The 15,489-nt window shown below is 52.0% G+C and overlaps 1 protein-coding gene across 3 annotated transcripts; it reads left to right on the top strand.

The window, feature by feature from the left end:
• The first annotated feature begins 3,582 nt into the window (after nt 1–3,582).
• Nucleotides 3,583–13,089, top strand: SLC11A1 (solute carrier family 11 member 1). 3 transcript variants are annotated; one of them, XM_006186833.2, is made up of 15 exons: nt 3,583–3,734; nt 4,268–4,401; nt 5,199–5,321; nt 5,631–5,750; nt 6,843–6,949; nt 7,391–7,461; nt 7,817–7,884; nt 8,074–8,229; nt 8,853–9,011; nt 10,398–10,487; nt 10,619–10,738; nt 11,157–11,306; nt 11,762–11,835; nt 12,253–12,406; nt 12,544–13,089. In XM_006186833.2, exons 1-15 carry the CDS (start codon nt 3,728–3,730, stop codon nt 12,655–12,657), a joined length of 1,647 nt encoding a protein of 548 aa, XP_006186895.1. In that variant the 5' UTR covers nt 3,583–3,727; the 3' UTR covers nt 12,658–13,089. The 3 variants fall into 3 exon arrangements, with proteins under 3 accessions (XP_006186895.1, XP_032336122.1, XP_032336123.1); XM_032480231.1 differs by lacking the exon at nt 12,253–12,406 and having other exon boundaries at nt 3,591–3,734; nt 12,544–13,082; XM_032480232.1 differs by lacking the exons at nt 5,199–5,321; nt 5,631–5,750 and having other exon boundaries at nt 3,591–3,734; nt 12,544–13,082.
• The last annotated feature ends 2,400 nt before the right edge of the window (nt 13,090–15,489 follow it).

Here is a 15,489-nt window from a genome sequence, read left to right on the forward strand (position 1 = left end):
TCACACACACCTCTCTCTCTACCTCCGACCTCACCCATCTCTACTAACTGCAACCACTAATCTAACCTTCATTTCCAAAATTCTGCCATTGCAAAAATGTTATACAATGGAACAGTACAATATGTAACCTTTTCAGGTTGACTTTTTTTATTTAGCATGATTACCTGGAGATTTATCCAAGTTACTGTATGTTATTAGTTTGTTCCTTTCACTGCTGAGTAGTAATCGGTGGTTTGTATTGCAGTGAGTTTAACCGTTCTCCTGTTGAAGGACATCGCTGAATCTAGATTTTGACTATTACAAATAAAGCTGTTATAAACACTTATATACAGGGTTTTGTGTGAACATAAGTTTTAATTTCTCTGGGATAAATGTACACTATACTATACATATATATATGGTGTGAGTACCATAGTATATTCTATGGTATGGATATACCATACTTTGGTTAACCATTCATCTGTTGAAGGACAGTATGGGTTGTTTCCGGTTTGGGCTATTATGAATAAAGCCGCTATAAAAGTTTGTGTACACATTTTTGTGTGAACATAAATCATCATTTCTCTGGGGAAAAATGCATACGAAGTGCCTAGAGTGAATCATATAGTAGTTGCATTTTAATTTTAAAGAAATTTCCAAACTGTCTCCAGAGTGTCTGTACCATTTTACATTCTCACCAGAAACATATGAGGGATCTAGCTCCCCGTACATCCCCACCAACATTTGGCATTGTGACTATTTTTTATTTTAGCAGTTCTGATAGGGGTGCAATGATATCTCATTATGATTTAATTTGCCTGTCCCTAATGTTTAATAATGCTGAACATCTTTTCATATGTTTGTCTGCCATCTGTACATCCTGTCTGGTGAAATGAGTGTTTGTGATTTTTGCCCATTTCTCATTGGATTGTTTGGTTTTTCACTCAAGTTTTAACAGATTTTCTTACTTCTAGGTACTGGTCTTTGGTCAGATGTATTGTTTGCAAATATTTTCTCTGAGTCTTTAGTTTGTCTTTTCATCTTCTTAACAGGGTCCTTCACAGTGCATAAGTTTTTAATTTTGATGAGGTCCAATTTATCAGTTTTTCCCTTTATAAATCATGCTTTTGGTATCAAGTCTAACAAGTCTTTGTCTGGTCCTAGATTCTGAAGATTTTCTCCCATTTTTTTTCTAAAAGTTTTTGAGTTTTATATTTACATTTAAGACTGTGATCCATCTTGAGGGAATTGAGTTTCATGAAATTTCACCCTACACATGCAGGGTTTACTATTCAGCAGCAGCTCCAGATCCAAGGGGATCACTAGGCAGATTTCTGGAACTCTGGTTCATGTAGACACTCTGCCCAGAACCCTTGACACATTCTTTCAAACTCAGAGACACATACTTGTCTGTAAGTTAGAGGCTATGTAGGGTATCGATCAGTCATTAATCAATTACACTCACCAAGTTTCTATCTATAGGTAAGGCCCCACAAAAGATGCAAAGAAGAAGGCATCTGTTTTAGTCAGAGTTCTCCAGAGAAACAGAACCAATAGGAAATACAGATGGATGGATGGATGGATAGATAAACAGATAGATTATAAGGAATTGGCTCATGCCATATAGGGTCTGAGAAGTCTCAAGAATTGCTAGCTGGAGACCCAGGACAGCCAATAGTATATATAATTCCAGTCCGAGTCTGAAGGCCTGAGACCCAGGAGGGCCAACAGTTGTAAGTTCTAGTCCAAGCCAAGTCTGAAGACAGGAGATGAAAAATGTCCCAGTTCAAAGGCAGCAGAGAGGGAGAGAGAATTCTCCCTTACTCAGCCTTTTGCTCTCTTTAGGTCTTCATTTGGTTGGATGAGGCCCATCGACATCAGGAAGGGAAATCTACTTTCCTCAGTCTACCATTTCTTTTTTCTTTTTTTCTCAATGGAGGTACTAAGGATTGAACCCAGGACCTCATGCATGCTAAGCATGCACTCTACCACTAAGTTTTGCCCACCCCTCCACTGGTCTACTGATTCAAATGTTAATCTCCTCCAAAAACACCCTCACAGACACACCCAGAATGTTTGACCAAATAACTGGGCACCCCATGGTTGATGCAAAAACTTTAACCATCACATCCTGCCCCAGCCCTACCCTCCAGTCATCCCCACATGAGTCCAAGTTAATGACTGCGAATATGTGCAAACTCTAGAGGTCAGGGATGACGCGGGTACCTTGAGCAATAGGATTGCACACTGATGCTGCTCTCTCCTCTCTGACCCACCATTCACCCCTCTTCCCACATCCTTACCTCTCCAATCTCTCCATCTTCCCCTATTCATGGGGAGCCAGGAAACTGGCTGCTCCCTCCAAGCTTTGGCTAAAGGTTTTGACTCAGTGTGGGGATACATCATATCCCAGATCAGGTCTAGGTGTGAGAAACTGCCCCTGTTTTCTCTGGGTCCTGAGGTTGCAGACTTTGGAGTTGGAAACCGCATGACAGTTAAGGTTTTGAATATTCTTGGCAGAAAATAAAAGCTCCAGGATAGAGGATGTGAGTGGGCATGGCAGTGAGAAAACTCTGAGGAGGTAAGTGGGGGAGTACAGGAGCTGGCAAGGAGAAGAAACTGGGAGCTAGAAGGGTCTTGTCCAACACTTATGCAGATGTTAGAGACTGGTAACCCTCAAGTAGAATTCAGCCCATAGAAATGTCTGTTTAGATTATACAATATTTTCAAAAAAAAATTGAGACTAGTATTCAAAAAGCATATGTTGCATAAAATTCCAAATTTTTCAGCATCCTTGACAAGTCAGGTCACACGGTGACAGGGGGCCCACATTCCCACATGACAATTGCCTGGAACTCTGTAAGCACAATCCTCTTTAAACAGAGTATAGGACCTTTGTTTTGCTACAGTCTCCACCATTCCCTATTACCACCGCGCCCCCCCCCCACCCCCGACCCTGAGGCTTGGCAACATTTGTCATTCTCCCCTGAGCTGGCCCTGGTTTTCTCATTCCTATCCTGTCTCATAGTTTATCTTACTTGCCTGGCCTCCTTATGCACTTAAATTTTTGACCTGTTAGCCAGTCTGAGTCCTTTATTTAACAGAAGACCCAAGCTCAGAGACAGGACATGATCTGTTGACAATGTCAAGTGGATCAGTGGCAGAACCAGGACCAGAATTCCAATGCCCTTTTGTTCTGAGGATCTCCTTGACCTGCATCTTCAATGCATGTCCCCTGTGGCAGGTCCTAGAAAGTCTTTTCCTCTGAGGCACTCAACAGGAAACTGTGACCTACCTAGGCCATTAGAACTCCCTCTCTCCCATTAGGCCAACCAGTGGCCGTAGGACCCAAGATTGAAAAGGAGAAGGGGTCGGGGGTGGGGGGTGGCAGTCCTATGATCTATACATGAATCCCCAAGTGTCAGGAAGCCTCCGATCAGAACTAAGCTGGGAGGCATAGAGTTCAGGGTGCCCTGGAAGGGAGCCAGAAGTGTTGTGAAGCTCAGGTTTGGAGGGAAACGAAAGTCCAGACTGTGGCCCAGCAGAGCCTTCCGCCAGAGCTGCCCACTTCTGCCTTTGGAAAGTGTTTCACAACTCCCTGTGTGTGTGAGGACAGCTGAGCTCCGCTGAGGATGGGTAAAAGGGTGTGGACGCGCTCACTCACCAGCACCCAGAGAGGCCACATAGTCTGAAGAACCAACCTCCCAGCACACCACTCACTCAGAAAGCACCTGAGTCTGTGGTCCTCATGACAGGTGAGTAGCCCCCTCCAGGGACACAGCCTGAATGGGTGGTGGGTGGGTGGCAGTAGCAAAGGAAGTCCCTGTTCCCCATGGGAGTCCTGGTCTCAACCAAAATTCGAGACCCAGCCTTGGTTGAGCTCTTCATGCTCCCAAAGGCAGAGCATCCCCTTGCCTCATCTCTGTGGATTTGGAGCCCCTGGAGCTTCCTTGGCTGCTAGAGGAGGCAGAGGTGAGGCCAAGAGGCATTCATGCTGGTGTCAGTTTGACCTCCTCATTGCTGGTGTTCCTCTCCGCATTCTCTGTAGCAAGAGAGATCCAGATTTGGGAATCCCTGCACTCACGTGGAAGGAGAGTAATTCTGGAGACTCTGCTTCTCACACGTCTTCTGGAATGTTTGGGCCAGGGGTGGAGGTGTGATGGACCCACAATGGGAGTCAAGGGTTTCTCCACTTTGCCAGGAGGAGGTGAGGGAGGAGGACAGATGGCTTTAACCCTGGGCCAGAAAGAGGCAGGTCACTCACCAAGGCTTATGGGACCCCTCGCAGGTGACACAAGCCCCCAAAGGCTGAGTAGGCCCAACTATGGCTCCATCTCCAGCCCGCCCAGCCTGGGGCCACAGCAAGCACCTCCCGGAGGGACCAACCTGAATGAGAAGATCCCTATCCCGGACGCCAAACCGGTGGGAATGCTGGAAACTTCCTGGGGGCTTTCAGGATGGACAGGATCATATAGGATCTCATAGGCTGGGGGAAGGTAGTCTCCTGAAGACCATGGCAAGTCCCTTTCAGCTCTGAGCAGCAGTGACGGACAGCGGTAACTGCTACCTTCCTGCTTCAGTCCCCAGTGCTTGGCTGGAGTGCTTAATATTTGTCTAAAAATTATCAAGTGGCTTTCTGGATGAATCTCAGCTTTCCTAGGAAGGGAAAGGGACCTGGAGTGAATTCAGGTCGGTGCCTCGAGGATTTGTTGTAACATTTAAGAAGAGGACCCAGCAAGGGCATCAGGAGCAGCAGAGCCTGCAGGCTGGCTTCTAGGACCCCGCCACCCTGCATTTCTAGACTCTTTAGCTGATGCCCAGGCTGCCAGGGAAGCCCTGGAATGGGGGTAGGGAGACCCTAGGCTTTGTGGGCTCTCTCCTGTGGTCTGAGAAGGGGCCAGAGAGGGAGGAGCTGGACCAGGGAGGCCTGACCCAGAAAAGCTGCCCTTCCGGCTCTGAGGATCTGCCGAGTCAGGGCCGGCGTGGTGTAGACCACAGAAGCAAACCCATCCAGAGAGCTGACTGCTGTGACTCAGCAAATCCTGAGTTCCTCCCATGTGCTCCACTACCCACTGGGGTGGCACCTTCAGGAATGGAGAATGGAGGGCAGAGCTAGCCAGCCTGGGTGGATGAGTCCAGGGGGTCTTGGCTGGGGGCTGGCCAAGGCTAGCTGCCCCGACACCTGCACCCAGGACCCCTGAATCTGCTCTTCCCCACAGGGTGTGTTCAGCCTGCGGAAGCTGTGGGCCTTCACGGGGCCCGGCTTCCTCATGAGCATCGCTTTCCTGGACCCAGGAAACATTGAGTCAGATCTTCAGGCTGGCGCTGTGGCTGGATTCAAAGTGATTGAGCCTGGGCACTGTGGGGAGGGGTTTGACCAGGCTAAGTGGGTGGAGACCCCCAGCTTGCTGCAGTTCCCCGGAGTGGACTGCATGAGTGATGTTCCTGGGAGAAGGTGTTAAGTTCAAATCGGCCAAAAAAGGGTCCCCTGGGCAGCCCTGCCCGAGTGTGGGGTGTAGGGCTGGTAGTCTTCTAGCTTCATCTCCCCCACTCTCTCCCTGGGGAGTGTCCCTGGTTAGAAGGTACCAGCAGCTTGGGGGTTATCAGAGACTGGCCCCACTGGCTGAAGGCCTCTCCCTGGCTTCTCACAGCTGCTCTGGGTACTGTTGTGGGCCACGGTGTTGGGCTTGCTCTGCCAGCGACTTGCTGCCCGGCTGGGTGTGGTGACAGGCAAGGACTTGGGCGAGGTCTGCCATCTCTACTACCCTAAGGTGAGCTTCGTGCGCCTGGCCAGGAAGCATCCGTGGGCTCAGACAGCCATTTAAATCTTCCAAGATCAAATAAATACATCATCTCAAATGGGGCATCACAAGTCCATTTGATAGGTAAGACTGAGGCTCAAACTACTAGAACACAGTTTGAGAGGGACGTTAGAGATATCTTGCTCATTTTGCAGAAGGGGAAATTGAAACCTGGGGGAGGGACTTGCCCAAGGTGAAAAACAGGTGGGCATTGGCTCGAGATAAGCACTGGCTGGGGTGGACACTGGGGACTTGGCTATTGTCAGTATCCAGGCAGGCAAACAAATTATAGCACTAGAGATTTCAAAGGTACCTAATGCAGGGATGTAGTCCCAAAGGTGTTGAAAGGGCTGGAGAAACCAGGGAAAGAGGTGTTACCCAGAGGTCAGTAAGCTGCTGGGTGGGAGCCCAAGGGCCATAAGTTGCTGCCAAGTTTCTAGAAATATTGCTGCCACTGCCCAAATAGCTGCCAGTGCTGCTGGAGCCCAGACATTCTGCTGGTGCCACTGTCAGAAACACCTCCAGAAGCAGGGGTAAAAACACTCTCCCTGCCTTTTAGTTTCCCTGAACTATTTCCTACCATTGACCTAAAACAAATAGACTGCCAGATATTTCTCCAGCAAAGATGGGTTTATTCAGGATGAGCAGAGAATTAGGGGGCCTGTAACAAGGTCTCCGCACGATAACGGAAGAACACTTTTATGGAGGGGAAAGGGAAGTGGGAGAGGGTGAAAGTTAATAAAGAGTTCACAGTGCTTCAGTGGCTGAGTCCTTGCCAGGAAAGAAGAGCAGTCTTTCTTCTTCTTGTTGGGCTCCGCTATTTTCACAAGGCATGGAAGCTTCCGGTTCTGGTCTCCCAACTCAATTTAATTGAGGTTTCTGTTGATTAATTTTACACCATGAAACCTAATTGGAAGCCGGCTGGCAAAGCTGTCTTGTATATGTAGTTTGCAGGCTTCCAGCCCAGCGATATAGAACCGGGTATAGCAAGGTGAGTGTAGGGCCAAGACAAGAGACAAGTACCTGGCCTAGCCTTGATGAAGGGTTACCTCTACCCACTAGGTGCCCCGCACCCTCCTCTGGCTGACCATCGAGGTAGCCATCGTGGGCTCGGACATGCAGGAAGTCATCGGCACAGCGATTGCATTCAGTCTGCTCTCAGCTGGACGGTACTCAGCAGGGGCCCCAGCTCTTCTGTCCAGGGCTGGAAACAGCTGCTTCTTTCTCCCTGGGCCTTCTATTTCCCTGCATCCACTTCATCCTGCAGTCCCCTCTGACTCAGAGCTATTGCCCAATTTGCCAGTTGGGGAAATGGAGACCCAGATATGTAAAGTGTGTCTCAAGTCAAACAGACGTCAGTCACCATGCAGCCTTTAGGGCCACAGCCTCGAGCTCACTGCCATGCTGTTCCCCCACGCAGCTTGGCCCTTCCTAGCGTGTATGTGCCGTGTCCCTGTCTCCAGAACTCTCCCACTCCCCTCTCCCTTAGCTGTCTGGAGCCACTTGAATGCCTGCTCCCAAAATACCAGATTCAACAGTCTTTAGCCCTGGGGGTGGGCAATCCAGACTCGTGGACCAGGCTGGGCTGAGCCAGGCCATTCTGGTTTCAGAATCCCACTCTGGGGTGGCGTCCTCATCACCATCGTGGACACTTTCTTCTTCCTCTTCCTCGATAACTATGGTGGGTTTCCTCTCATTCTCATAGGGGACTTGGGGACAAGGGACTGGCAAATGAACGTAGGAGCCAACTGATGCTCAGCTGTACTGGGAGAAGGACTCTGAGCAGCCTCACTCTGTATGGCCGTGAGCAAGTTAGACTTCTGTTTCTTCAACTATAATATGGAGATAATAATAGTACAGGCTTCACAGGGCTGTGGTGAGGATCCACTGAGGTAATGTATGTTAAGCCCTTGGCACAGTGCCCAGAATAAATTGCTCAAGATATCAGCCATTAATAGTTGCTTATGTTACAATTTTGATTTTGTTTCGTTTTGTTTTTTGGTTTTATGGGTTCTGTCCCTTTGCTCTCTTCCTAGGGTTGCGGAAGCTGGAAGCCTTTTTTGGATTCCTTATTACCATTATGGCCTTGACCTTCGGCTATGAGGTGGGAAGCCAGAGCCCAAACACCAACCTCCCTGCACAAACGTCAAGGGGCTACCCACTCTGCCCGCTGAAGAGCCTGAGGGGCGGGGTTAGCAGACCTTAGTCACGCCCCCTGGCGGCCAGGACGGGGTGGAGGGCGAGAATGGCTGCTCAGGGACGGGGCGGGGCCTGATGAGGTTCCTCTCTGCAGTACGTGGTGGCGAGACCTGATCAGGTAGCAGTTCTTCGGGGCCTGTTCCTGCCTTCGTGCCCTGGTTGCGGCCGGCCCGAGCTGCTGCAGGCCGTGGGCATCGTTGGCGCCATCATCATGCCCCACAACATCTACCTGCACTCGGCCCTGGTCAAGGTGAGCCGACTGGAGGAGAGAGGCCCCCTCCCTTAGAGCCACGCTGGCCCGTCTCCAAGGCTGGATCCCCGCCCCCTTGGCTCCTGCCTTCCTTCGTCATTTTAGGTGGGGAGTGAATCATTCTTTATCCAATATATAATAATAGAGCATCTGTGAGCGGTAGCTGGGAGTCAGTGATAACTGGGAAGGCCGGGCGGCGGGTAGTGAGGACTAAGAAGCCCTCTGCCTTCTTAGAGCATGCATTCCAGCAGGGGAGACAGACAAGTAAACAAGGAAAGAATTATTGTGAAAGGTGCTCTGAAGGAAACTAAACAGAGGAGTATGATAGAGAATGACTGAAGGGAGATGGTCCTTTAGAAAAGGTAGTCAGGAAAGGCCTTTCTAAGGCAGTGACCTTTGAAACATGAAGGACAGGAAGAAAGATCAGGGGAGAAAATATTCTAAGCAGAGGGACTAGCAAGTGTAAAGGCCCTGAGGCAGAAACAAAGGCCTATCACAGACTGCCATATAGGGGATTTTAGAAAGAACTGGGGTTTGGGGGAACATAGGTAGATGTGTGAGGGTAAAGAATGTTTGGGCAACTCTGAGGGACTTGGTGCTTCCCTCTCTTTTGACCTTCACAGTCTCGAGAGGTAGATCGGACCCATCGGGCAGACATCCGAGAAGCCAATATGTACTTCCTGATCGAAGCCACCATTGCCCTGTCTGTCTCCTTCTTCATCAACCTCTTTGTTGTGGCTGTCTTTGGGCAAGCCTTCTACCAGCAAACCAACCAGGCTGCGGTGAGGCACACCACATACACACATGCCTTGCAGGCTTTGCTGGGAATGCCAAGCAATGCAGCGAAGCCCTTTGAGTCTCTGTCCTGCACTCCAGGCACTGGTAGGAGAGGGAATCTGTGACCCTGGCTTCTGACTGGGAGCCCCTTTCTCATCCCACTGGGGAGACACAGCTCCCCCACCTCACAGGCTTGTAGAGGGTCATTCCCCACATCAGGGGCTGCAAGGCACAGGCGTCCAGCAGAGGTGGTTGGGAGGAGTAGCTGAATCTTGGAGGACCCAGAATTCCGACTGCACCTTGAAGGATGGGCAGGATTTGCCCAGCAAACTGCAGGGAGGGCGTGCTGGGAGGAGGTGCCTGCCTAAGCATGAGCATGGGGTTGGGAATATGCAGGCAGTCAATTTCTTCTCTTGAGTCTCTCCTGATAATCTTCATCATTAGTAGATAAACTGTCAGTCATCTGACAAATATTTACTGAGCATTTGTTATGTAGCAGCCAGTGTCTTAGACCCTGGGGATACAGCAATCAACGATACAAAGACCTTGCCCACCTGCAGATTAAATTTGGAGGCGTGAGCAAACAGGAAACAAATCAACCAATCAGTACAAAAAGGAAAATATGAACTGTGTTGTGAAGGAAGTAAAGTGGGTGATGAAACATAATCGGGGGTGTGGTGATGGAGGGGCTACTACATTAGCCCAGGTGGTCAGGAGAGGCCTCTTGTAGGGGGTGACATTTGAGCTGAATATGAAGGAGAAGGAGCTGGCCAGCTCCTCTCAGGCACTCTGGGATTTGGGACCTGCACCTGTCTCGATTTCTGAGTGGGTCTCTGTCCTGAGGCTCTAACAATTGCTAGCCAGTGTTGGGCGCTTACCGATTGCTGGGGAGTGGAGGTGGGGGTGGGGACAGACTGGTCAGGCCTCTGGGGACATGGGAGATGCCATTGCCTTGCTGTGTAACCTTATGAAGTCACACTCCTCCCTGGGTCTCTGCTCCTTAGCACAAGGAGAGAGGTCTAAATAGGAATGGCAAAACTTTGTCTTCGTGACCAGCCCAGTCGCAGGGCTGTGGGAAGTGGGTCTCAGGTAAGGAAGAAGGGACTGTGGGGTAGCTTGAGTCACTGCCAGCCAATTGTTTGTGGTAATGCCTGCTCTTGCAAATCCAAGAGAAGCTGGAAGGTGGGTTCTCATGTTAATTCTTCTCAATTTTGAATGTTATCGACAAATTCACATTAAAGAAAAAAAAATCTTTGTTAGACAAACAAAATATATCTGGCTGGATTCAGCCCGCGGGCCACCAGTTTCAGACCCCTGTCAAGGCCTGAAGGTCTGATTTTCCAGGACTAAGTGTGCGCTTCCATTTCCCTCCTACGGCCTGGTGTCCGCAGTACAACATCTGTGCCAACAGCAGCCTCCATGACTATGCCAAGATCTTCCCCATGAACAACCTTACAGTGGCGGTGGACATATACCAAGGAGTAAGCGTGAGCGCAGCAGGGGTGGGCTTGGAAATACTGGATCCCGCGGGGCTCCTTGCCACGCCCACCTCAGGGGCGGAACCTTGAGAGAAGGGGCGAGTCCCTGGGTCTGACCACATCCCTCCCTCCAGGGCGTGATCCTCGGTTGCCTCTTCGGCCCTGCAGCGCTCTACATCTGGGCGGTGGGTCTTCTGGCCGCTGGACAGAGCTCCACCATGACCGGCACCTACGCGGGACAGTTTGTGATGGAGGTGGGCGGGCAGGGGTGGACAGGGGTCCAACGACAACAGGCACACTCCTGGGGACTTGGACACCGACCTCCTTGATTCTTACGGCAGCCCAGCGGGTTCCATGATAAGCCCCAATTTACAGATGAGAAAACTGAGATTCAGGGAGGTGAGGCGACTGACCCAAGGCTGCAGACCCAGGACTAATAAGAGCCTTTTCCTCAAAACTGATTTTCAGCAATCAGCTGTGGGAGAGGAACACCCCCTAATTTCTCCCCATCTATCCCCTCACCGCCAACTATGGACAGAGCTGCCCCCATTTCAAAGATGGAAAAAACAGAGGGTCTCCCCAGGCGTGACATGGGCTGAGGGAGGACTGAGGGCCCCTCCCCTGGAACCCCCAGTCCTGCACACCGCCACTAAGGTACCCACCACACCCCAGGGCTTCCTGAAGCTGCGGTGGTCACGCTTTGCCCGGGTCCTGCTTACTCGCTCCTGCGCCATCCTGCCCACCGTGCTGGTGGCCATCTTCAGGGACGTGAGGGACCTGTCAGGCCTCAACGACCTGCTCAACGTGCTGCAGAGCTTGCTGGTGAGCCAGCGGGCCCGCCACCCCTCCCCCTGAGGAGCCAAACAGGAACCACAGCAATCCCCCAAATGAACCCCCTCACCCCAGGCACTATTCTAAACACATCTTACCTGCAAAGCTCCTGTACTTTCCACAGCCACCCCAAGGAGTAGGAACCACCATTATCCCCATTTTGCTGATGGGAAAACTGATACATGCAGTTAAGTGCCAAGTGGCAGAGCTGGGATACAAACAACTCAGGCAGCCCTGGCCCAGAGTCCCCAAACGCTTTCTCCTGCTTTGGAGTCCCACAACCTTGGAAGGCACAGAGGTGGAGAAACTGAGGCTCAGAGCCGTTAGGGGACTTTCCTAAGGGTGCACAGCCAGGCAGAGGGTGACTGGAGCCGTGGCCTGCTCCTCCTCTCCTCAACGTATTCCGAGGGCAGGGTCCCTTAGCCCCTTCTCCCGCTTCTCCTCAGCTTCCTTTCGCTGTGCTGCCCATCCTCACGTTCACCAGCATGCCAGCCCTCATGCAGGAGTTTGCCAGTGGCCGGTGAGTATGCCCCAACGGCCCAAGGCTGGCGCAAGACTGAAATTACCACATTTGATCCTCACAACCTCAGGAGAGGTAGGAATTCCCATTGTTCTCATTATCCAGATGAGATCAGAGAAGTGAAGGAACTTGCCCAGGGTCACACAGCTCGCAAGTGGAGAAGCCAGGACTGGAATCCTGGAGCAGGGCTGTTTCTAGAGCCTGATCTCCTCACCCTCACCCCAGACTCTCCTCTTGCCAAATCCTGCCAGTGTGGTGCCTGGAAATTCCAGGAGGCAGAAATCGGCCAGGGGTCTGCTCCAGGCCCCATAGCCCACGGAAGCCGGCTTTGTGTGTCTGCCTCCTACCTTAGCTCCAGGCTGGCTGTGGGAACTGGAGGAGATGCAGCCAGTCCTGAGTCTCTATCCTGTCCCCAAGGGTGAGCAAGGCCATCACTTCCTCCATTATGGTGCTGCTCTGTGCCATCAACCTTTACTTCGTGGTCAGCTACCTGCCCAGCCTTCCCCACCCTGCCTACTTCATCCTCGTAGCACTGCTGGCTGCAGTTTACCTGGGCCTTACCACCTACCTGGTACTGTTGGGTCAGCGGGTGCCTTGGGGATGGGGGAGGCATGGAAAGGAGGCAACAGATGGAAGGCTCAGGGGGATGTACTGGGGCTTCCCCAAAGGTCTTGTCCTTTCCCCTACTCATAGTCGCCCCTCCCCCAGGTCTGGACGTGTCTCATCGCCCATGGAGCCACTCTTCTGGCTCACAGTTCCCACCAACACTTTCTGTATGGGCTTCCTGAAGAGGATCAGGGAAAGGGGAAGACCTCTGAATGAGCTTCTTTCCAAGGCCTGGCCAGGAGTGGAATGAGTGGAGCAGACTGGCTTGCTGTTTTGGAGGGTGGAGGTGGAGGGGGAGACGTGTGGAGGCAGCAAGATGGGGGAGGCGTAGTTTTGGAAGCAGATCAACCTGGGTTCCATAGAGACCTGCTGTCTCCTAGCTTGGATAAGTAATTAACCTCCAGATCTCAGTGTCCTGGTCTGTAACATGAGGACAACACCAACCTTGCAACGGATATAAAGCACTTTAACACAGAGTCTGGCACTTGAGACTAAAAAAAGAAGAAGAAATTCCAGAAGTTTTTATTGAGCACCTATAGAAGTGGCCTGACAGACCGACCCAGCTGGGGGTGGGACACAGGCTCCAAACTGGTACTTAAAATAGTCTGATGAATGTTAAATAAATGCTAATTCACTTCCTATCCAAAAGAGCAAGGGAACGGAAACCGGGAAAGCACAAAATCCCTGAGCCATCAAGACGACTCCCCCTCATCGAATGTCTGCCTAGCTCCTACTCTCGCTGGAGTGGCCTCCGCCTCTCTGTTCCACCCGAAACCCATTCTCCAGGCAGTAAAACGGAGGCGCGGTGTCTTCCTCCCTTCAGGGGCCAGGTCATAAGGAACCCAAGAGTGCCTGCCTCCGAGGTCCAATTCATTTGCTATCTCTCCAGGGGACCAGACAGCCAGGACTCCCACGCCGCGAAGTTAACGCTCCCTAAACGCTGATTTCCAGCTCCCCCTAGGGGCAGGGACCGTCCCGAGCGCCGGTACTCCCCGCCTCCAAAGAGGAGGAGGCTGTCGCTCGGGCCTCGGGCCCTGGGGCCTCGGAATCCGCCCAGGCGGGAAGGGGGTGGGTGGCGGTGAGCTCTGTGGGCGGGGAACCCCCTTCGCCGCTGGGAGCGGCCCGGTGCCCCTTCGCTCCGTGAAAGGACTGCACTTTATAGACGCTCCCTGGGCTGTTTCTAGGCTCCCCCAAGTCTCTGCTCCAACCTCTTCCTCGGACCCCAGCCCCTGAGCTGTGGCGGGCGGCGAGGACTGGCCCCCAGCCCTTTCCCTTGGGTTGAGCCTGGAGTGGGCGCTGTGTTTAGAAGCACCCGCGATTTCCCGGTTATGCGGCAGGGCACGGAGCTGGGTTCCGCGCTCCGGTTGAAGCGCTTGTTTATGAGAAGAATTTCCTCTTTCTTAAAAGGGCAACGAAGCGAGTGGGGCCCTCAGGGAGGGACGGGATGGGACAGGTCTGGCCCACTCGAGCAACGGTGTAGAGCAACGGGTAGAAGGCCGCCCAATCTCCTTCTCAGGGCCTGGCCCTAGAGAAGATGAGGGTCCATGCGAACTGAAAGGGGATGAATGGGGGCCAAGTAGCAGAGAAAGGCATCTCCCAGAACTCTCTCCCAGAGATGCCCCCAGCTGTACCCCCTGCCCACCCCTTCGATCAATTCTGTAGGCATTAGTTGGGTGCCCGCCCTGTGCTAGACGTGGGAGAAGGCGACAAAATCCTGAATTAAAGATGTCTATTCTCTAGAAGCTCACACTCCTGTGGGGGTGGGAAGGGTGGGAGAACTAAGTAAAGGACAATAAAATCACTAAACAGTGCGATAAGGGAACGACCTGCAAAGAGTGAGGGGCAAGGTCCAGAGTAGGTAACTCCTGGACAAAATTTTGAAAAATTGGAAGAGGGTGAGCAGTCAAGGGGTAGATGAGCATGCCAGGAGTTGGGGGTTGGGGGCCGGTCTGTGTGTGCAAAACCTAGAAACATTCAACCTTGTTGGGAGTTCTTAGATCCTGGGGAACAGGGCGGGGTGGGGGCAGGAATAATGGGCAGGCTGATCATATGCATGGTCAAGCTTGGAACTTAGAACTTGGGGGGAAGGGAACGTGAAGAGGGTAAGAGACCAAAGAGGCTGCCCTGGGCCTGGGTAAGGGGTTCGTGATTTAATTCAGGCTACAGTGAGTTATTTCCCGGCAAGGGACCACTCAAAGTGCTTTCCCCAGGCTCAGATCAAACCAGAGGCTTCATCAACCCCTCAGGCTGGGAGTGGCCTGACATCTTGACTCTCCCCAAAAGCTTTCACCAGCAACTTCGTCTCCACAGACCCCCAGACCCTGCACCGCACCGGGCATCCTGATTGACTCTGCAGCCACACCACCCTGGCAGAAGGTGCACCATGCTGAGCCTTGGAAGCTGGGAGGAGGGCATTCTGCCTTTCAGCTCTGCAGCCCCCCTTCCCACTTGCCTGGGTTAGACTTTGACCAACCAGATGGGGAAGATGAGGTGCTGGAGAGAAGACACTTGCCCATGGTTACCAGACAGAACCTGGCCAAGTCCTGATGTTTCTCAATTCACAGCCCACATGACTTTATTTCTCCTGGGGTGCTAACTGATGAAACAGATAAAAGTAAATTGTGCAGGTACAGAGACCCCCTGCTGCTGTGGTAGAGAGGGTAGAGGAACAACAATAGGGTGTGGGCTCACCCTCTTCCCGAGGAAACCCAAAGAACCCGCCCAACCCTACAGAACGCTTCCATTAGCAACTGTGTCCCACAGACTCCCATAGTTGTCCTGCACAGTTGTCCTGACTAATTCCGCATCCACCCCATCCTGGCAGAAGGTGCACTGTGGCATGGAGGAGGGAAGGTCTCCAGGGGAGGAGGCGCGCACTAGTCAAGGCGCGGAGGGGACGATGAATGCGTGTGTATGTGTGTGTGTGTTAAGGGAGCGACGTGAAGGGAATGGCAAGTGGAGGTGGGCAGCGGTCGCCAGTGCCCTATCCCCGAGTCAGCTCCTCTGACCCTTAAGGGGACAGCCCGCCAGGTTCCAGCCTTCACAGGG

Source organism: Camelus ferus, chromosome 5, assembly GCF_009834535.1.
Source record: "Camelus ferus isolate YT-003-E chromosome 5, BCGSAC_Cfer_1.0, whole genome shotgun sequence".
Classification (NCBI taxonomy): Eukaryota; Metazoa; Chordata; class Mammalia; order Artiodactyla; family Camelidae; genus Camelus; species Camelus ferus.

Excerpts from the sequence above, each read along its gene's own strand:
- SLC11A1 (XM_006186833.2), top strand. Across the intron at positions 10,739-11,156 it reads CGGGACAGTTTGTGATGGAG|GGCTTCCTGAAGCTGCGGTG; the intron begins GTGGGCGGGCAG and ends ACCACACCCCAG. Across the intron at positions 11,836-12,252 it reads CAGGAGTTTGCCAGTGGCCG|GGTGAGCAAGGCCATCACTT; the intron begins GTGAGTATGCCC and ends CCTGTCCCCAAG.